Source organism: Doryrhamphus excisus, linkage group LG7 (assembly GCF_037039965.1).
Source record: "Doryrhamphus excisus strain RoL-2023G ecotype Guam linkage group LG7, RoL_Dexc_Guam_v1.1, whole genome shotgun sequence".
NCBI classification, from domain to species: Eukaryota; Metazoa; Chordata; class Actinopteri; order Syngnathiformes; family Syngnathidae; genus Doryrhamphus; species Doryrhamphus excisus.
Genome location: NC_136363.1, coordinates 8,626,671 through 8,649,905, shown reverse-complemented (window position 1 = coordinate 8,649,905; position 23,235 = coordinate 8,626,671). Strand labels below are relative to the sequence as shown.

At 40.9% G+C, this 23,235-nt stretch overlaps 1 protein-coding gene across 1 annotated transcript in view; it reads left to right on the top strand.

Moving 5' to 3' along the window:
* Positions 1 to 4,783: 4,783 nt before the first annotated feature.
* The window catches only part of csmd2 (CUB and Sushi multiple domains 2), a 153,093-nt gene continuing 134,641 nt past the window's right edge, over positions 4,784 to 23,235 (top strand). Inside the window, exons 1-2 of the mRNA XM_058046312.2 lie at positions 4,784 to 5,481; positions 19,915 to 20,131. Coding sequence (XP_057902295.2) covers positions 5,319 to 5,481; positions 19,915 to 20,131 — 380 coding nt within the window. The 5' untranslated portion in view covers positions 4,784 to 5,318. The remainder of the gene's footprint in view (positions 5,482 to 19,914; positions 20,132 to 23,235) is intronic.

The following is a 23,235-nucleotide window of genomic DNA, read 5'->3' as shown; positions in this document are numbered from 1 at the left end:
GTGCAAAAAATATTTTCAGGAAAACCTATTTGGATAAATTGCTTTTGAGAAACACCTACACTGCAGTATCACTGAAAAGTATCATAAAGCCAATTGTTATCTTGTCACGCAACTGTGGGGGAGGTGGGTTACTGCCGCTTAGTCTCTTGCTGCTATTCATTTAAAAGATAGCATTCCTAGTACAGAACTGGAGTAAACTTGATCCAACACATCAGCCATGGAAGCCAAAATGTTCAAAACTTGGCAAGATGCTCTTGACAAAGTGATAACGCGCAACAACTAATTCCCTCAAAGACATTATGGTAATTGGTGCAGTGAAACTCCAACCGCTTGTATCCAACTTTGTTTCAGTTACTTTTGTTGAATGTAACTTTTGGAATAGACCTTGGCCATCACCTAAGATCTGTGTCTTGGTTCAGATATGTTCTCTGAGCTCATTTCGTGTTTATGGACAGAACTATTGATTCATTGAGTGAGTCATCCACAAAGTAACAATATGCGCCCACCTCAAAACCAAATTATAGATTTCTCTCATAGACCTTCTGGTCCCTTGGGTGGTTTCTTCCTTTCTGCTCCAACTAATGAGAGACCCTCCAATTTATGCCTGTTTAAAATATTTCCAGCCTTTCCAGTAGACTGGATGTTGGGCTATTAATTTCAACAACAGAGGAATGTACAGCCGTCCCTCCCTCTATCACAGTTTTTGATAAATAATGACTGTTGGTGACTATGCCCTATTAGTCACAAGTCATATATAGTGTTCTGGTCACTAGCCACCAGTAATGTTAAATTGAAGAGATATTGCCTTGTATTACATTATCTTAGCATACACAACATGGAGTCATCCAGGGCATGTCTGACATGACATTATGAAAACAACATTCTCCTCCCATTCTGTGTGGAAGTGGTAAGTTTTTGTTTCTTAAAAACTTCTTATAAACTATCTTGCAAAGGACAAACGTCTTGCCCCACTCCCTTTCTTAATTTTAAAATAAATTAACTGGAGGCTAGCTAGTTGGCTCCATAGCATGTCAATACTTAAAGCGGTAGCCGTGTCTTATGTCTCTGCGGTGATTTTGTAGTCTCCGCGTTCCAGCTGTGCAATGTGGTGTAAACAAAGAATAATAAAAGTGCAAAGATGATTATAGGGGTGTTCATGTCTACAGGGCTCTAAGAATGCTAAAAACCAGTCATAACCATAAATAGAAAGTGGTAAACAGGTTTTTCAATTACATTTTTTTAATATTGAATCCCATTGCTGAAATTGACTTATCACAATAAATGAGTATATTCGATGCGATTAAATAAGCTCTGCTTCCTCCTACATCTTTTCAGACGTGTTGAAGTTTGTAACTCTAACGATGTGATGGTCCTTAATATAACTCCATAAGCCAGTCTGAAACCAATAAGACCATGACCGTGGCTACACGTTGAACAGTGATAGCAGCATGAGTCAGTGATGGAGTTTATCGTCTCTCGTCGATGTTTGACTCACAATATTGAAACACAAACACAACAAACATCAACATCAAGTCACTCGCCACCTGCTACAGACGAAATGGACCTATGTAGCCTAGCAACTGCTCGGAGGTGGGCTTTATTAGCAAGACGAAGAGGGAAGAACGCCACAAGGAAAATCTTTGCCCTGTGTCTCTGTCACTTATTCATTTACACAAACAGAAAGGAACACCAACTCAGATGCCCTACGTCCAATTCCTTCAAAGCGCCTCCTCTCACGTCCCCTCAGACGTGCCTTGTTTCTTACAGCCTTGCATTTGCAACAGCCCATCGATCAGGCCTCGACGCCAAACAATTTGCGCCACTCTTTGTCTCAATCTGCCAAGAGTGGCGCCTTTTTTTAATTGTCAATTTGCTATTTGTCCTTTTTTCCCTTTTTGTTTCAGTTGGGATGCTGGAGCACCCACGCTGCCAGCTGATGTGGTGTGCCAACTTTCTATTGCAATGAAAGCTGCTTTCCTAAGTTCATTCCAGCTGTGTATCTATCTCTCACTCTCCGATTCTAAAACTTTAATAGCAGAATATTTAGGTTATGGAAAGTGAAAGTATTCTATTTATTAACATTGAATCTTTGATTCACTTATCACTTATCATGGTACTTTGGAGGTAATCTAGATGGCATTCAGGTATAAGACCCGATATGTCCATATGGACCTGGAATAGGCTCCTGGATAAGCGGCATAGAGGATGGATGGATGGATGGATGGATGGATGGACGGACGAACGGACATCACACATCAAATCATGTGAATCTCATATGTGAAGTCAGTGTTCCAAAACATGACTATTTAATGAGGATGGAAGACCTGTAGAATGAGACATGTTTATAATAAGGGTAAGACATCACGGCCTCTGAGAACATGCTGTTGCCTTGGTTTGTCTGCCAATTTGACAGCCCGGCTTCTTGTATCATGTTCTTTTATTTTAGATATTTTTAAATTCACAATGCACACATCGGTGCCAGCGAGTTGACAAACAAACCTGCTCTTGGCAGATTCTCTTGTTGCATCACTTTCCCGACTGTTCATATGAGGTGGGTTGAAAATTCTGGGACTGTGCTCTACACTTTCTGTCTTCACAACTGTCCATGGCCAACAGTTGGAATAATATTACCCTTGCAAAAAATTTATGACCATCGATATATTCATCAAAAATTTCTCTTAATCTATTGTCTTGTCCTTCAGGCTGTGTGTGGAAGTTTATAAAGTTGAATCCGGATGTTGTGGGATGACTATTTATGATCTTGGAGGTTTGAGGTCAATGCACATTTCATTATCCTGCGTGGCGCAATGCTGAAAACTAATCATAGCGGCCGTACATGTGAAAGGTGGAAATGATGGATGACATGATTGGATGATAATTGCTAAAATAATTTTGCATGAAAGCAAAAAATGCTAAATGTTTCAGCATGGCCTGCTTCTCATTTTGGACAGGTAAGCTATATTAAATTTAAAGCCGTAAAAGTGCCATTTCAGGGGGAATCTATTATAGTATGGATTATGGAAGATATAAACATCAAATGGGGTTACTTTACTGCCCATGTTTCCTGCTAGGTCATATGTGCATTGCTATCATATGGTAATGTAACAACTAGCATTTTAGTGACAATTTTTTTTTTACATGTTTGACTAGTTTCCATTTCTTAACATTTACAATGAATTTATTCCAACAATTAAAACAATTTGCAATTCTTCTGAGAGCTAATCATTCACACTTACTATTGAGTGTCAATCTTATTTTTCTGCTTAATTAATCACAATACTACTCACAGCTCCTTGGTATGTTTGATATCTGGGGATCTGTATCAACCAGTGTTTTTGCCCTGAATTAATTTTGTTCTTTGACATTTCAGCTATGACTATGCAATGGCATTTCACAACATTCAAACTTCTATAAACGTGGAGAGAAAAGCATTTAATGAGACATACATTTATTGTCATTATACTGCTGTTAGCAGCAGTTGTAGTGAAGAAAAAAACCCCAAAACAAACACATTATGCTGGATTGACATCAAGAGTTGGGCAATGTGATGAATAATAGTGTAAAGGTGACAATGCATCTTATTTCATGTCTACAGGGCTCTAATAATATTTAAAACCATATTTTGAAACATTCTAAACATGTTTTCTATTGAATGCTTAATATAAACTACAGGCGACTGTACTGTATACAGTACGTTTGTGATTTAGTTTTTATTGGAATCCTGGAATACTGCTTATAGCCATTTGAGGGTGTATTTGTACTACAGTATTCCATTGATACATCACTATACATCCTAATTTCATTATTTTTAAACAATTTTGTTTATATTTATGGACATACATTGTGTTCTGGGTCTTTGTGGTCTATTTGAGTGATCTATCAGTGCTCTATAGTATGTGGCTTGTTATTGTATATACTACTGATGCCAGGGGAGGGTGTTGTATACTCAACTTGAAAACGTGTGTAGCCCCACTCATCTGTGTGTTTATGAGCATATTAGGAATCCAAAGCAGACAGTGACCGGCCAAGTATAGCACAACAACGGTCCTTATTGGCTAAGGGAGAACCAGATTGGCTGTAGATCATTGTCAATCTCCTTGTGTCATCGCTAGCAAACTACCCCACTGCATCAGCTGCTTACTAACCACCAATAAACAATAGAAAAATAAAAAGTACTGTAGCTAAACAGGTCAAGGAGTTGGACGAGGGGGGCATATGTTTAAACAAGGGTATGAAAACGCTACAGCTGAATGGGGCCTGGACGAACCAGTCTAACTAATCAGCAGTGAATATGGTGAGCCACTTGATACCTTGTTGTGTCCAGTCTAGTAGATTGATCATTAAAATTCAAATGAAATTTGAACTTTGAGTGTTAAATGTGGGGGAAAATGTTAATATATGTCTGAGAAAAGTGTATCACATGTATTTTGAGGAGACTTACAGCCTTAAAACATATATCATATTGGTGATAAAAAAAAGTTGTCTACTAAGCTAATGCGGGCCATTTTGGGAGCCTATCAATACTGTACGTAGTATGTCTTTAGATTGCTATGCTATGCTGTGATGCATGCATACACTTTTTTTTGCAGCTGCCTATCACTCATGCAATTGCAAATTCAAGTGATAATAGTGGAAGTCACATATATTTATATCAGAATGGGGAGCCCACATTGATTGGTACTGAGAGGAGGAGGAGGAGGAGGAGGAGGAGGAGGAGGAGGAGGTGTAGTAGTGTGAAGAGACGCGAGAGAGAGAGAGCGAGAGGAAGGAAGGAAAGGGAGGGAAGGAGAAGGTCTGCAGTCTGATCTTGCGTGAGCCGAGACGACGCTGTCAGACTGATCACCCTGCAACCTGGGAATAACTACAAACTGCAGATTGCTCTTCAACGCAACAAGGTCGCGTCGTTTCCGCCGCACACGGACGCTGGGTCGAGAACTTTCATGTTTTTTTTCTTCCCTCGCTCGGATCTGGATCCTCCGTTGATGTTGCATAGTTGAAGGTGGATTATCATGCCTGCTAATGGTGACTGTCTGGAGACGTGTTTAGGTGGTGCGCGAGAACTCGCGGGAGGCATGTTCTGGTTTTGACGTGCCTGCATGCGTGGAGCAGACGAGGGATTGTCGTGATTTTTACGCGTGTGGAGGAAACCAGCCCCCTTCTCTCTCGTATCCCCCAGGTGTGAAATATATCCCTCATGCCTGAATGACATGGTTCAGTCCAGCTACGCGATCCGAGCCTCCTCCATGCATTGGGATTTTTCCCGAGTGAATAACCCCTTTTTGAGCATCTGAGAAGTAACACTGTAGAGAAGCTTTACCATGGACAACGCTTGGAGTCAGGACGGGGCACCTGAGAGGAGACCGGAATGCTCACGTACCCAGAATGGGACCAACATTGGGATTTTTGCTGTCATGAGAGGGGGTCAGTGGAGCTGGGTGATGCTTCTGCTTTATATGGGGCTGCTGAGCGCCTCGGCAAAGGGTGAGTCGTCCCCTCTTCAGCTGTAGAAGAGCTGAAGTCATGTAAAATGCAGCAGGCTTCATCTCACCCTCCCACTGCCACTGCCTGAATGCAAATGAGCACCACACACACACACACACACACACATTCATAAAGACGCATAAGGATGAGCCTTGCCATGCTGCACCTGAAGTCATTAATCTAGAGAATGCAACAAGATGATTTGTGAAAAGTGGAGCTGCAGAGCTGGCATCTTTAAATGGGTGTTTTTTTTATTAAAGAGGGGGCTAGTGTGTCATTGTGGTAACTGTAATTTGAGGGGTTTTCCCCCAATATAAATGGAGTGGGTGATTATTTCCAATTGTCAAGAGTGCAATGAGGTTGTTATGCTGTTGGGTGTCCATATATGTGTGTGTGTGTGTGTGTGTGTGTGTGTGTGCGTGATGAGAGAAGGGGGGTGTCTCCCTTTTGAATCATCCTTCGCCATCAAGACGTCAGAAGATTCCCCACTTTTTCACTCTCTCCCTTTCATGAATTCCTAATGCATTCTTGCAGGCGGACATTCAACAGATCATCATTAATACTTCCTTTGTAGCAGTTTGTTTGGCTCTCGATCACAGCACTGGACATTTATATTTAGATAAAGCGACGGAACCATAGTGTGCTTTTGACAGCAGCGCTGCATGGCTCTCGCCCACTCAAACTTCTTTGCACAAGTGAGTGGGAATGTGCTTTGAGCTTCAGCAATACTCCATTATTGAGATACATGTCCACCCACCTGACGGCCCTAACTTGTGTCATCAAGCATCCCGGAATCCCACATGGATTTCTCACTCATTTGTACCCGGGAGCATATATCTGCTTGGGGTTTAAAGCTTTGAGGTCAGTGAATGCCACACACTGACTTGTCCCTGCACAGGAGCCACCAGCAGTTGCCCCATCCCCCCATTGAGTGGCACCAGAGCCCCACACTGTGGGAACCAAGATGGGTTCTATCCCAACCTGGGCTGAATTAACAAAACACAACAAAACACCAAACCTCCTGCTGCCCCAAATGCATAAAAGGTATTCATTTGTCAACCATTACTGACAATCCTCCCTGTGTGCTCTTATGATGGCTCCCATGAGGCGCAGACATAGAGATGCGTCAGGCGATCAAACCCAACCTTCCCGGAGGACCCTTTGCTCAATAAGCGGTAATCAAGCCTGCAGAAGGGGGAAAAAAACGTAAGGGTGGGGGGGTGAGGGGGGGCGAGAGGGAATGATGTGTGGCTGGAGAGCAGCGTCATAAAAACCTGTTAATTTACACACACTGCATCTTCCTTGCCCTCTTTATTTTTTAGACATCGTGACGCAACCTGCAGTAATGCTTTAAAGACGAGAGTGTTTTATGCAGCCCTTTGCACGTCATAGCATCAGCTTGTATTTGCACAATCATGGAGTAGATGCATTATTTTCCATTACATCCAAGCTCTCAGGCAACTGCATTAGACCCACATAATCTAAAGCATGAGTCTTTAAATTGGGGCCCATGTTGTGGTCTCCTGATTGGCATCAACGTTTAGTGTAATTTCACGTCCCATGGGCAAATTATATTTATATATCCATATTTTGTGGTGATCTTCCATCCTACACCATCCTAGATGGTCCAAGGCAGTTTAGCTTGCCTAGGTCGACTTTGTTATTTATCCTCCTCTAGTAGTAGTAGTTCCCCTGTGTATGTGTTGTTGGCCTGCTGTGTGTGAGCTCGCTGATTGGTGGTTACATTGCTATTTTTTTTGATAGTCAGACCTCCTCCTGTTTCTGATGTGTTGACTTCCTTTAAATCTGCTGAAGTACCAAGTACCCCCAACCATCTGATGGGCAGCTCAAGAGTGCCAAAATGTTATCCTTTCAGCTTGTGGTTTATATTTCTTAGCACGTATGGCCCCTCCACAGCTCAGGTTTGAGACGGCTTGTGGTGTTTGTGGACATCTTTGACATGACTTCATTGAAACGTGACTTTGGACTAAATACTTATCTGGCCCAGTCTTTATCTAGTTTAAAGTCAATCTCATTGTATTGTACAATTGTCCAATTTGTGGCTATAGAGACATTCAGTACCTTGGTCAGCGTCTCACTTTCAGTATCACGGACAGCTCCAGTAGCCAACAGTCTCGCTGAACCCCAAGCAATGCACTCTTGAAAAATTGGAGATTTGGCCAATGTTTTTCATGGCTGTGCACCCCCAATTAGACACAGTCACACTTTAGAAGCCTATCTGACAAGATCTGATCAGATTCCTGCGTCTAATTTCATACTAAATTAGGCAAATGCAAGTCATTTAAATGAAGGGAACGTGCAAGCAGAAGGCGACTGAAGGCATATAACAGTCATGGAGACTGAATTAAATAATTTAACTATACATTAGTGGGAGTTAAAATTGCTTTCATTCTTCAGAAATGATATTAATATGCCACTGAATCCTTAGGTCATTAACTTAATCAAAAAGGTGATATCAGCATTTAGTACTAGAATCATCTTTGAAGCATGCCTTTGAGCTTGTTTGGACTTTTTTCTTCTTTTTGTTATGCCACCACGGTGTGTAGCAAGTGTAGCAGTGATGGTAAAGCCCTGTAAATGCCTCAGCTTTTATCTGGTGTTTTGAAAGGGTGACTGATTTTTACTTTATTTTAGTTTTATTCTATAGTGATTAGTTAACTTCTCTGTATGACAATTTGATGGTGCAACTGTATAATAGTGTGTTTTTTTTTACTCTGATTAATACGTCCCTCAGGTTCTTTTCTGATTTTAAACATTTCCGAAAATGTAAATGGAAAATTGTCACAATGTGTATTGACTTTAAATGCAAACCTGCTGTGTGTGTTCACATCAACAAATTGAGTACTACATGGATTATGTTCAATATCATGATGATGGCATAATTATTAATTTCAATTAGTGTAACTGTAAATAAACTTTGGGTACAGGTAGCCACTAATGTGTTATGTAGTAGTAATAGTTGTGTACACTGTAGTTCTGTTGTATATAATGGACTGCCTTGTCATCACCATAGAAGTTCATTAATAACACATTGGAAATATCCCACATGGGGCGTACACCGTGCAAACTAAAAATGTCTAACAAAAAACTACGCTGAATATTGACTTTTCCTGGTCAACAACATTGGATTTCCCAATGTATTCAACTGCAGGAACAAGTAATATGTCAGTGTTACTTTGTATACAATATCTCCTCAATTCTGATGCCCCTAAAATCCTGTTCTGCTGACCTCCTGGAAGACATATTGGCCTGAACATCGTGACAAACATTCCCATATGTCCGTTGCATTCTACAGTGCTTCATCTTACCTCTCTCCCACCTGTCCTTCTGCTTCAAATCTCCAATCCCACCACATGCTCTGTTGCCTCCTATCTCCCATCTGCTCTCCACATTCACCGGTGAACAGTAAATGAGGGGAAAGGGAGACGGAATAATGTTAGATATTTATTCCAAACTGGGGAGTGTCTGGAATACCAAGCATGGGCATGAGGAGGTGTTGGAAGGGAGGAAGTGACTATTAAGAAGAAAGATAATCAGAGGCTTTGGTTTATATACCTTTTGGAGTGTTGGGTGATTTTCCGCTGTATAGTAAATGGTCACTTTGGAGAGCTCGTTTTCTTATCAGACATTAAGTAGACTCCTATTTGGACAGTGTGTGCTTGTGGGTACGTGTCTGCACACGTGTGTTTGAGAGCTGCCACCTCACCTCACTCTCAAGTGCTATAAGTGTTGACAAGCAGGTCATTAGTGCCAAAGAGCCCCTGAGTGTGTCTTGGAGTTGTATCTTTTTGTTATTCCTAATCCCACCTGCTGATGTGTCACCCCCTCTTTCTCTCGTCTCCCTCCTCCCCACCCTCCTCGTCATCCATCTCCAGATGGCCTGAGCTCTGTCGCCGCGCTTTGTCACACTAATCTCAGCCACAACGGTGACTCACACACTCTCACTCACTTACTAATTCATGCACGCTCGCAGACTCTCCCCGAAATATTCATAAATGCATTCATGCAACCATTTGCTAGTATGCACGGGCTCATTGACTTTTACTCACACAAAACACACAAACTTTGGACCTCCCAAAGTCTGATGCCGCTTTGCAATCGACTGATTAAACTCACGAAGATGAAGGAACATCACATACAATTGCTCCCTCAGCCATTTCCCCTATTAAACACTAAACAATGGTATTTGACTTTGATGGTATTTGCAGTAAAACATTTTATTTTTTTATTAAATATTATGCAGAGAACACTCCAACACTGGCACTTATTCTGTCTGAAGGCTTTGATTGTAAAGTTCAGTGATGGGAAACAAATGGAATAAAAGCTTTTACTTGCAATGCGGTTTTAAGTGCTGCATTATTTTACATACATCACTCACACTGAGCATGAATAAGAGTGGCACTTTGTAGAGTCACATAATCCTCCCATGGATACCCAGGTCTTTGTTTTCTCATTAGGATTCATGCTTTATTCACTGAAACATGTCTACATTTTTCACACGCCTATCTTGATCTTTGACCGACTTTGAACTTATTCATACATGTTGTTTGGAATTGAATATGTTCCATTCTGTTTTAATCAAGTATGGAAACATGTTTACATCCATTGCACCACCTCTCTGACAGAAGTCGTAAAACAAAGAGGTACACATGTCCCGGGTCGTGGAGTGGTCATCTCCCAACCAGATGGTTGCTGGTTCAATACTCTGTGAATTTGTTTCATCAAGCTGTCCAAGCCATTAATTAGTAATGCTATTAACTGCCATACATATTTAAGCAGAAGTTAACTATTATAAACTTGATGCAAAATTGACTTTTCAAAGTGTTCCAACAAGTAATATGTCTCCCTAGAGCCTGTATATGACCACCAAACCTGAGAAAAATCATCTCTTTACTTGTTTTTGAGAAAACAGTTACTCAGACGGTCAATTTTTAAGTTTCATGTGTTTATGACATCATAAACAAAAACAAGTTCTACTCATAGATGAGCCTACCCCGTGAATACACACGGGGTTAAACTACTCTTAACTAGTTGAAAGTGCTGTCCATCCAATTGGAAAGGTTATAAACAGGAAGTTCCCCAAATATAACCGGCAAATGCCGACTATTATGGCCACCGGGTGACTTCACGGTAACCTCCGGTGGATACTCTTCTCCTTCCCTTAGCGCCCTATGTGTTTTGCAGAGTTGCACACCTCCAAAGCAACAAGCAGAATACACACCTTTGATGTTGGCGGAAATAAAGTCCACCAAGGTGCACTGAAGTTTTGTCCTTTTTTTGTTTTTACACACTGCAGCGCAATCACCCCTGTATTCTCCACCGTGTGCATTCTTCTGGAATGTTAATGTGTTCACCTTTTTTAGCCTCCAATCTCCCACTAGAGATGTTTGTTTGCTGTGAGCGGCTCCCTGATGTCAGCCTGTGTGACCGTTCAGCAACTGCTGTCACACGTCAGAAAATGAACACAGTAGCTTAAGGTAAAAATAAATCAATCTGCAGCTTACATCACCACATATGGAAGCTAGAGCGGTAACAGACGTCTAGATTTAGAATCTTTTTTTCCCACCTTTTTCCCCCCTGTCAGACAGGGGAATTTACTCTAAATCCTCCCAACGAGAGGGACTGATGTAGATGCCCTGGCTGTCTTGTACAAATGTAAAGCTCAGACGAAGGCTTCCTTTGGCTTCTTTGACTTTGGCTGCTTTTATCAGATTGTAATGATCCAGGAGATTAGATCCAGGGCAAGTTACCTGTCCTTGTCTTTGTCTTGTTACTTTCCTGTGCTGCATCTCGTTATATCCAACCTATAGGCAATCTGACTGAGGTATTTTTGTGGGTGCAATGGCTGATGCACACTCTTACTGAGCGAAATGGAATATCAAATCAACACATTGACAAACAATACTAATATATATAATCGCAGACCAAACCACTAACTATATGTGTTTAGGGCATACTAATTTGATCCGTCTAGGGCCCAAATATTGAAATAACATGCTTCAGATTAATCAACTAAGAAAATAATTATTTTACAGCCCTGATACGTTCACATGCTTTGCTCATTTGAATAAAATGTCTAAAAAAGGTCTTTATTTTTTCCGTTTTTTCTGCACATTCTCTTCCCAAAATTAGTTTAAAGGTCACTATTTCTTAAAAAAAATGAAATCATATGGTTTTTTTGAGTGGGTCGTTTTTTTTTTCTTTTATGTATATGTGGTGTACTGTAGTTGGGCAGATCGATGTATTTCCATGCATCTAAATGAAAGATCAGCTCCAACCTTAGCATGTAGCTTAGCATTTTTGATGAAGTTATCAGTTAATTTTGGTATTATATATATATATATTGTATCTTAAAGCATTAATATCATATTGCATTAATTATATATTGTTGTTTCTATTTAATCACAGGTTTGGGTTAGGTGGCCTCAGGTAACAATGTAAAAAAAAAAAAAATTGCAAAGCCATACGTGCGTGGTCACATGCAACTGATTCATTACGATTGTAATCTACCCCTGACACATACACACTGTCAGACACACACACACACACTATTCTTCTTTGGGGGCACTTTGGATCTGAATCGAAAGGTTAAAGTGTTCCACGCTAAGTTGAGGTGAGGCTGATTGATCATGTGCTTCCCAGCGGTCTCTTAGTGATAGATGGAATAGTCCTACTGGGACATTCATAACCCGACCTTTTGGAGCACAGGTCCCTCTTGGGTTTAATATATAGCAGTTAGAGGAGATCCCAATGTCCCTGCTTACCCTCGCCAGGTGCTTACGTATGCATTGCTCATAAAAGGGTGATCACGTTGTACATTCAACACCTCCGCACATTTACTTGGATTTGTGTGAAGGGCAGAGGATGGGCACTTTCACAAAGACTACTCTTTGCTCAGCTCAATGTAGAGTCAATGTTAATACAATGATAGAAGGACAATATCTGGAAATGTGAAGCAAGTCACAATCTCCAACTCGAACATTATTCTTTTGAAGCGATTTTGTTTCTTAAGGGATTGATTTTGGAAAATCTTATTATTTCTCTATACTATGTGAACACGCAAACAGAAACATTATATATTACAAAATATGTTACAAACCTGTCTACAACCTTCTGTATACATTCTTATCATTATTAGAGACATCCAGACATGAAATAACATCCCTATAGTCACTTCTACACATGTATTATCCAATATAGTAGACATACTAATCAAGTAAATTAGCTTTTTAAGGCATAAATGTGACATTTTAGCATGGCCTGTAATGCGACAAAATTAGCCTGTGTTTTTATTCGAGATTTTTATTATACCATATTTTGCTTATTATGAGAGCTCAAATCTACGATTAAGCCATTCACAGCATCTTTGAATGTGTCCCTGAATGCCTTTATATATGTATTTTTTGTGCTTGAAAAAAAATGCTTAATTTAGGTAAAAATACATAAAATTTGCTTCAATATGCAAAGTTTTTGACTAAAAAGTTATTTATGAATTGTGATTGACTTTATACGGTATATAATAAGTGCATAAACAGGATAGTAGAGGTTCCACTGTATCTAGGAATTACTCTGATATGCTGTGATATATCATCATCTTTAATGAACCATGAGACCCGATTAAGAAATCCATTCTGCTTCAATCCACAATAGTGATAGCTTGGTGATGACAAGGGAGCCACTCCTAAACCCTTCTGCTTTATATTGGAATGATCACACCCTGAATGGGGGCCATAATTCCCCCCAAAAATGCCGAGCGAAGACTTCATAGTAATGACTGTGACCATAAACTGTGATAGGAAACTGTTTACTGCACTAACAAATCAATTGAGCTGTAAGGTCAGTTCCTCCATAGACTTCCACACAATTACCCTGCACTGAAAGACTCGCAATTGAGCAGCCAAAGATCTTCTATTTGATGACATGTATGGTCCGACGTGTATAGCCGGGGGTTTTCAATTATTTTCTGTCATGCCCCCCACGACCCAGAATGTTGTAAGCCCCCGCACCCCAACTGAAATATGCTTGAGACGGTAGCAGGGGTGGGAGAAAGTCAGTATTTGTGTCAAGTAACTACATGCCAGACTTATGAATTCAAGTCCGAAAAGTCATGACTTGAAGTTTTTGAGTCATACCAAAAAAAATATATTGTACAAACCACTGTATGTGTTGCTGGCAGCACTGTTCAAGCATGAATGAAGATACTAACAGACCTGAATAAATATTAGGATTGTGATGAAGTTCCCACTTCCTCTCTTGTCTTTGAGAAGCAGTGACATAGTCCAATGTCACCAATTTCTTTTGAGGGCCCTCATATCCTTGATGGTAGTTTGTAAATGATTATTATGATAGTATTTCATTTCCTTGTGAGAGAAGAGAAATCAAGCTGATAATGGACTTGTGTTGCTAACAAGGAGAAAAGAGAGAGAGGCTGGGATGTGCATTTTGTGGTAACGTTTGCAAGATTAAGTGTTAAGGCGGACTGCCATGATAAATAATTGAAGAAAGGGTTTTGTCTCTACAGGTTTTTTTCTTGTTTAGGTTGCCATGGCAACAGCATACATCTTCCTGTGAAAGGGGCTGCTGATAGGACTTTCTGAAGTGCACTTGACTTTGTTAACATACAGTATCTTCTACTGTACATCAAGCCTCTGTTTTTTATAGGATTTCTAATTACACGTCCCCCATTAACAGCACCGTGGAGGGGGAGGGGGCATCATCGAGCGTAACATGCCTTTGACTCTGAATGGGCTATTTTTCCTTTTTTATCAGGTTGAAGCCTTGTGCGTGGGTTGGTGCATAGTGGGGTTCTTCAAATAAACGCAGCATAAACACAGTGGTGCTGCTCGAGTGGCATAACGAGGGGAAATAATACATCTATTGATTCTCTTTCTCTATGCTTCTGTAAACTGAGGCATGGGCTTCTCGTTTGGGTGGTTGCAGGTTCTCTCGGCTGGTGCTGCTGCGTTAAATATGACCCAGCTGGAAGGAACTGCCAGGCTGCATCCTCCCACCTCCTGCTCATCTTCTCCGTTAGAGAGAGCACATGCTTCATTGTTGCGTTTTTTTTTTAACCAGGCCTGACAACAGGGAGGAATGTGCGCATGCTTTTATGTGAGCAATCAATGTGCACATTTTCAATTTCTAGCACCAAATTCTTTGCATGAATATGTTGCTACGCTTGATTGGTTCCAGCGCTCACTGTCATAAGTGAATTTCCGTAAAGTAGAATTCCTTATTTCCAAATAAAATATCTTTATAGTTAGAGCATTGGAAACCTTAATACAACCTTCTAAATACAGGTTTTAACATTATTAGAGCCCTCTAATACAACATAGCACCTTGTCACCTTTATACTCATATCACCAATATAGGAGACCAAATAAGACAAAATAAATGGTGTGTGCTGCTGTATATGTGTTCTGGTGCAGGGGGAGCTGAATGGCAGGGCAGACAGGAAGTGATATCGGCGGTTCAGAGTTGCATTTTTCTGTACCCTGTGATTTGAGATGCGTACTGTGGTATTCCTGTATGTTCCCTGCCACATATTGCTACGATGATGCAATTTTCTGCTAATATTTACCACCTAGGCTAGTGGAAACAACTTAGGGTGGTCTCTGGTGGAGGGGTTAAGAGCAGTGCAAGCCTAGCATTTACATCTTCCATTACATTTGACTCGTCTGTAATGGCAGCCATTGGCACATTAGCCTTAATGTATGGGGGAGGTCGACCGGGATCTGTCAGTACGTCTGTTTCCATTTTAATGACGGCCATTGAGAGGTTAATTCAGATATGATGCGGTCAAGGCAAGCACGTGCTGACGTGTCAGGAGACGGATAGTGATGTTGAAAGGATGCGTGGGGTGTGGGAGGGGATGTTGACACATGCACATTTACACACTTCTCAAGAGACAATACTATAGACATGGATATTGCATATACTTCAGCATAATTAGTGTACAGCTATAACAGTATAGGTTTACTATTCTATCAAAATCAACACAAGTGAAGATAATTGTGTCTTACAGTCACGCAATATAATGTTAGTGATGTCTGGGGCTGCATGACTGCTGCCAGCACTGACGAGGTGCGGTTAATTGAGGGGAAACAGGAATTTCTTCGTTATTCTCAAGCAGAGCATGATCCCCTCCCTTATGAGACGGAGCAGCATGATGAGTAGCTGTACACAGACTACTCTAAAAGTTCAATTTCTCTCTTAAATTGTATCAAATGTGACCTATTCTAATGCTTTTAGAAACATTTAGTATAACAAGCCCGCTTTGTAAATGTCTCCCCATTTTCAGTATACCCAAAACCAGTTGTAGTTGTTGAAAAGTGGAAGTTGCATAGCAACTGTAGATCATTGTTTGCGGCCTCATTTGGCTTCATCACAAAAGTTGTGCACTGGAAGCTTCATTGCTAGCATCATGCCAAGTGTTGAATGGAAGGTCGTCCGTGAAGTGACAAATCATGCACTGTGCTTGGCGTGGGTCTCGGTTTGGCCATGAGGGTGTTACCTGCCTCAGTGCATTGCACCTATTAAGTTCAATGGAGGGATTATGGGTTGTTTTTGTGGGGTTGCACATTAGCTCCAGTCAAGGGGAAACCTTTAAAGACATCCTGGACAATTCAATGTCGTTCAGGGAAGTTTTTTTCTTTTTTCTTTGCCTTGATGAGTCTAGTATGAATAGCACCTCAACCAGAATGAGAGAATAAACATTGTGGTGAGCCAAGACAGTTCAGGTGCAACATCAGTGACCTATGACCTCACATATTTTGACACAGGAAGTTAACAAAATTGCTGAAACATGTCTGATTAAATCAGCTTTACTTCTTCCTATTCCTTCTCAGACATCATATGATGTTACTTCACTTAATAACTTGTCATTGCTATAACCATCCCCTTTCATTTTATCCTCTTTAAATGTCTGCGTCCCGACATACTACAGCGCGGCGTGCCGTGAATTCATCAAAGTGTCAAAGCACACGCTGCAAAGCAAACACTACACATAATAAACATGAAGCTAAAGCCTGGAGTACTGCTCCGGGAAGGTCACACCTCTCCCCATGCACCCGTTTGGCAGCACAAGAGATATTTTAGTGCCAGGTGTGGAATCGCCAGTGGCGCTGAGACCTACTCGGTGAACAATGAACACGGCTATCTGTTGAACATCCGCAATGTTAAGGCCCCAAAACAAACAAATTACTCCCTGGGTATCATAGGTGCTAAAGCTGCGTATTTTGTAAGAAAATGTGATTTTCCACTGTACTTTGCAGCACGTGGCAACAACTGCTGGGGAGGCGTTTCCCTTTAAATGTACACTAGGGGGCTTGAGTGTAGGTCACCAGCCCCCCAGTAGCTAATTTCATAATGCACCTTGGGCGAGGTTTCAATTTTTCATCCCTGCCCTAAGTGCTGGATCTGTTAATCAAAGTATGCAGGCTTTCAAAGACGGTGAGAGAAGCGTTACAATAACTTGGTTTACAGTCAGCATTTAGATTAAAGAATGAAGAAGTGAGGTTAGTAGAGAGGTGAATCTACATGATAACTTGATTCATACCCTGGCTAGGCTTTCTTTATTTGTGGAATGATTATTATTATTATTATTATTTTATTAGCAAGATAAACTGTAAGGCACTGTTGAGGGATGTTAAGAAAATAATGCTTCCTATTTCCTGTCTTTTTTTCAGAAATGTTGTCCATATCCGATTTAATGGAATCGTTTTGACTCTGGCATCTTGTAGGAGGTCCTTAAAAAGCAATGGGGTGCTGGTCTGGTCATATAGAGCAGTGATTCTTAACTGGTAGGTTTACAGTGGCCAAAATTACAAAAATAATAGAAATGACCCAATATTTGAATACACCTAACATTCAGTGTATGCCATGTTTGTGGGCAGCTTGGTCGAATATAGAGTGGTGACTTACTGTAACTATTACATATTATCATGAATGTACCTGTTACTATATGGTCACAGAGTGTACGTACAGCCATAAAACGTTGTTGGTTTTTGGAGGTGTTTTAATAGCAAGCTTTGTCGATTGAATAGGTGTGTCCTATGATGTGCTGTCTCTTTATCTCTTTTTTTATACCTTTATAATGCACAGAAAGACAAAGGCTTGAGTTCATGTCCCACCTAAGGATTGTCGGTGATGCGCAGAATTCCACAAAAAAGGAGGGTCCCTAATGTTCAGAAAATGTGCCCCCCAGAGCAATTGAGTAGATACCCTTGAGGCACCTCTGCAAGTCTGAATAGCATTGTAAAAAGGTGTTCCAACAATTAGCCCAATCACATTATCTTAATGTTTTAACAAAAACTACATGTTTCTACTTTTTATACGCATCCCCTGACATCGTTAAACTGAATTTTGGCCATCCTTCAGCAGAAATAAACTTACTGGCTGCAGTCAAGTGAGCGAGCAGCTACTTTAAAAGCACTTTCTTACTCTTTAAGCCCATATTGTGTGTGTCACTATTCATTCCAAAGTCAGCCACTTGGCACTGATACACACACACTTTTATTAGGTATTATAAGTCTTACTTCATTTTACTCATTATTGCGTTTTCTTACATTCTTCTGTGTGGAATTTCAGCAAAATAGGATATTCATTATTCCTTCTGCTTTCAGCTGACAGGTCATCTTTTGTCATTCACACCCAAAAATCCTATTGAGTGTTTACAAGAGGCTGACAGCCTAGTCTGACCCCATTAGATCCTCCATCACGCTGCTTGTATGAGCAATTGATTGCCGTTTGTCTGATGGAGGCCCGGTAATGAAGGGAGATTATTGACCCAATTGGGTGTATGAAATAAGGTAGAGGTGGATGTGGAGCTTCTACCTGGATATTAGTATTGACCTGATGCTAATGGGAAGGCTAGCTACTGACTTGCTGGGCCTACTTTAAAGCTTTAATGAAAAACCACATGGTGATTGATTGTGTTGCTTTTTTTTCCCCTTTCCTGCTGAAATGAAAGCCAGTAAAATGAGAAGAGTTGTATGTTTATCTCATCACTCTTCACAGCTGTACAGCAATAACCACGCCTAAATGAGTCATTGTTAATCACAATTTAAATTAATAAACAGCCCCCTGAAGAAATAGCAGAATGCTGCGCTGCAATGGAGATTTACACACCTGAATTGCATTTCATGCCGATTAGGCGTCTTTTGGACGAGGTCGTGCACATGTGCACCGCAGAAAAGAGGATGGCTGAGTGGTTTCTGCTTGTTCTTTTTTCCAATGCGGCCACTGGGAATTTAATAAACAGTGACTGCATGGTGCTGTTCTACTCCTCCAGCTGTTGAAGCCCATCCAAAAAGTCTTTACTGCCTCTTGCCATCTACAGAAACCAATATGCGTATGACATTGCATCTGAAAAAACATCCAAAGGGCCACATGACTGAGCTCCAATACAATGTTCATCCTTGGGTCTCCGTTTAGTATGACGTATGCGTCTGTAAATGCATCTCTCTGACGCATACCTTTTATTGTATCTGCTTCCCTATTTCTAAACATTATTGATTGCACCTGTGCAATTTTATAATAGCAGCACATGACAGAAAGCAATGCAATATTGTAACACATACTATTATAACAATGGCCAAAAAATACCATTGAGCCAGGGGTGTTTTGAATGTTTTTTCAAACATGCATTGATGTATAATGAAAAGCAGTGTGGGTTTAAGTGGACCTTTACAAGGAACAAAACAAACATCACATCCACGTTTTGTGCTGCATTGTTTGTTCTATTTGAATAATGTGAGCGCTACCGATAACAGATGCCCTCCAATTATTCTGTCCTAATTACATTTTTATGCAGACTGCATTATGATTTAGGTCTGTGGTTCAAGCAAACAAAGGGAGTGCAGTCATTTTTATTAATAGCATGTATTCTTGCATGACATTCTAATTTAGTCCTGCAGTGAGAATATCTAAGTTTGCAGCTTTCTACTTGACGCTGCTCTTTCACATGTTCTGCCTGCAAAATAGAATCATATTTGGACTTGACACATTGCTGTTGGCTTCCTGTATAAAAAAGACAAGATTTGGCTGAAAAGGAAACGATATGATATGAAGCTTTGCCAACATGATGACAGAATGATCGTCATCCCCATGCAAATTCATTTGCAGACCTGAAGGAAATACGATTAGAACATTTTAGGCATGGCTATCGTTTTATGCTAAAAATAATGTGGCATCTTTTCTGTTTACTGTCTCATCTCGTCTTTTTGGATGCTGAAGTTATGCATCTAGGTGGGAATCTATCACAAATGTTGCCTTCAGTTAATGGATGTGGTATAGGTTTGTTTCTGAAGGGGAAGGGGGGGGGGCGTTCAATGTTGCTGCATTCTTGATTTCATATACTTCATGCATTTCTTCATTAAATGAATGAACCTTGTCCTTTTTGTCTCCCCCCAGGTCAGAACTGCAGCTACACACTACACAGTCCCAATGGGACGATAGAAAGCCCCGGCTATCCATACGGTTATCCCAACTATGCCAACTGCACGTGGGTGATTGTAGCAGCCGAGCATAACCGGATACAGCTGGTGTTTCAAGGCTTTGCCCTGGAGGAGGACTTTGACATCTTGTCCGTTTATGACGGGCCATCCAGTCCGGGGAACCTACGGACAAGGTAGATGTGGCGTTTCAGTGATTTGAAGTCGAACCAGTGAGATCTGCCCTCCTGTTTTGATGCTGAGACGGTGTTGACTGAATGATGTAACACTTTTAACTAACACAATCACTCTCTTTTTAAAAGATTTGAACCAAAATGCACACATACACATTGAAGATCTTTCAAGCCCTATGCATCATTATCTGTATTTTACTTGTATTAGCGTCAGTGTCTTATTCCTGTACGCTGTTTGGAATATTATTGCCTGCAGACCTGGCAGTCCATCACATATATAGTACCTGTTATCTCTAATTGGAGTCCATATCCTCTTCTCATTAGTAGAAAGCTATTTTGTTTGCCCTTAATTCCTCTCACGCTTTTTTGATAAATGATGGACGACACTTGTTATACAAGCCTTCTAAGAGAACCTGAGAGGAAACATTGATCATCAGAGTTCTGCTATAGGCAATGTTTTGGTTCGCAGTGGGCCTTTTTCTGTCAGTGTCTCCCTCTTGCCCCCCCCTTCTCTGGCTCTGCCAGTGGTGCCTTCGCTGGCTCGCTCTGCAAGATCCAGTGAAAGCCAAGAGGAACAAAAAAAAAAAACATTATGGATCGGTGCTGTGCTGTTGTTCTCAGCCTCTCTCTCCTGTTGAGACATCTTGAGTGATACTCCAGTGGGGAGAAAATGCTCCACAGGCTCAGGCTTCAGATGGAGGCCCTCAACACATCGATTTTGGTCCGCAGACACTGGATGGTTTCCTTTTGGGGGTCATTGAGACAGAAATCCATGAGTTAGTTGGCTTCTTCTTGCTTTCCGTTGTGTGCTTATGTTGAAATGTGATTGCTGGTCTGGAGGGATGTTGTGATTTGGGCTGCATTACACCAAGGGTGTTCCCAACAAGACTTTTATTGATACAAAACCATTGCTTTGGAGTTGTTCTACTTTTAAATCGCTACACCCTTTGGTTGAACCCTTCTGGGAAAGAGAAGGATCTTGATGTATTGATAGATGTATTTCTCAACTGCTTCATTCTTTGCGTGCTTTTTGCAGGTTTTACAATCCATGTGAGCGATGTTGGGGTGCAACTCCCCAATGTCTTACCTTACCTGTCTTACCTGATGTTTTGTGTGTATGCACATACATACATACATACAGTTCTTGTAAATTCCAAGACTACCTCAAATTATGACGTTTGTATAGTCTGTGGTTAAAAATCAGCGTTTTTTTCAACAAATATTGATTTGACAATTATAACTTAGTATGAGTGAATTTCTGTGAAGTAGGATTCCTTATTTTTTGCATTTGGAGCATAGAAAACCCAATTTTAACCTTAACCTTAAATATTGTTTTAATTATTATTGGAGCCTTCTAGGCATGAAATAACGCCCTATATTCCCCTTTGGACTTGTATCACCCAATGTAGTAAACATAAGTGGAAAATAAGATGTAACATACTCACACGTGCTTTGGGAGAGGAGTTTTTTTTTTTACTTCCTGTACTTCCTGCTGTGACTACAGTTACAGCGTAACATTACTGACACAGTGTGATCACTACATTTTTTTTGTCATTAAAATGCATACTAACAAGCACCCACAATAGAAATATTCCTATTTGACAGCCACTGTAGCTTCAGTTATGAACCAACTGCACAAAGATAGCGTACAATAATCATCTCTAGTTATGAGTACTATTTCAGCCACTAAATGTATAGTTTCCAAGGAAATGATGCACATTTTCCACTCCAGTCTTGATGTGGTGTAAACAAATAGCAAAGGTTGAGTACTTTGTTTGTATTCACACCCTACCATTTCCAAGCACTCCAAATATATACAGTACATTACTAATGTCACTCATTCAAAGGAGGAGGAAAGGAGGTCCTTTTGGTGCGGCAAAGGCCATCTCAGTTCAACTGTAGCGGTCTCTAAACATAGGAGGTCCACGACACCTCTTATCAGCTACTTTGACAACAACAGCGGAGGTCTTGTCCTGCTGGCGACTTCACACCCAGCCCCACTTTGACTCCTGAGACCCTGATGTCAGCCATGATGTCAGAGAGTCGGTGACTCACATTTGGCCTAAAAGACCCATAAGGTATGAGTCTTGTCCCTATAAGTGTTTACATGACCTCTCCCCCGCTCCAACACGAGTCGGTTTACAAGTGAAGAGATGAAGTGTCTGCTTGTCATCTACTTAAGGAAGGAAGATATGCATGTTTGCACTCTGCCATGCTCCCTGGTGTGGGTTTCTTCCTGCAGCAGTTGCTTTATGAGTCACAGTCCCACCTCAGGAAACACATACGCGAGTCTGTCTGCTGTGGTGGCGCTTCATCAAACTGACAGCATGGAAGCAGAGGGCGAGGTTGGAATACAGAAATGAGAAAATAAGCAGTGCTATGTCTATTGTAGTAATGCTACATAAACTATAGATAGTGATGCTGATCGGTAGCCAATATTATCGGACATCCCGAGTAATTAATGATATATTAACGTAGTATTTTTGACAGCCTTACTCTGTAAAACTATTTTGGAGACGGTGGTAAGGTGTACCTAATGATGTGTCTGCCTGTTTGTGGTTGTAGTAGATATACAATGTGTTTAATAGTTCGATGAGGCACCTAAGTACATTCCTTCCTTTCAGTGATGGAGGGACTGAATGGAGGTGTTTGGCACAAGGGAGGTGGCGGTGTGGGAGTAGCAAAGAGGAAGCATCAGTAAAGCATAGATTTTTAGCCTGCAGACTGGATTGGACCTAAATAAAGAACACTAGTGGAAAAGTGACACTCCAGTCAGCCTTCAGTGTCAGTATGTGTGCATTGTATGTTTGTCATAGCTGTGTGCTCCAATGCTGTTCTGGGAACATTCCGAGGCTTACTAGAAAACGGTACACAACATGTGGAAAGCAGACACGCTTTTGAGAGCAGCTTCTCCCTCCGTTCTACCGCATTATCACTTCAGCACTCCCTTTTAATTAAGATGGTTGTTGTAATGACCCAACAGGAAGCTGACTCAATGAAAATGGTGACCTTAATGTGTCTCCTGTCTCTTTAAAGGCAGGGGTGTCCAAGGTGTGGCAGCTAGATCCATTTTTGCGGCATTTGGCTGTTTTTTTTATTGGCCCGCT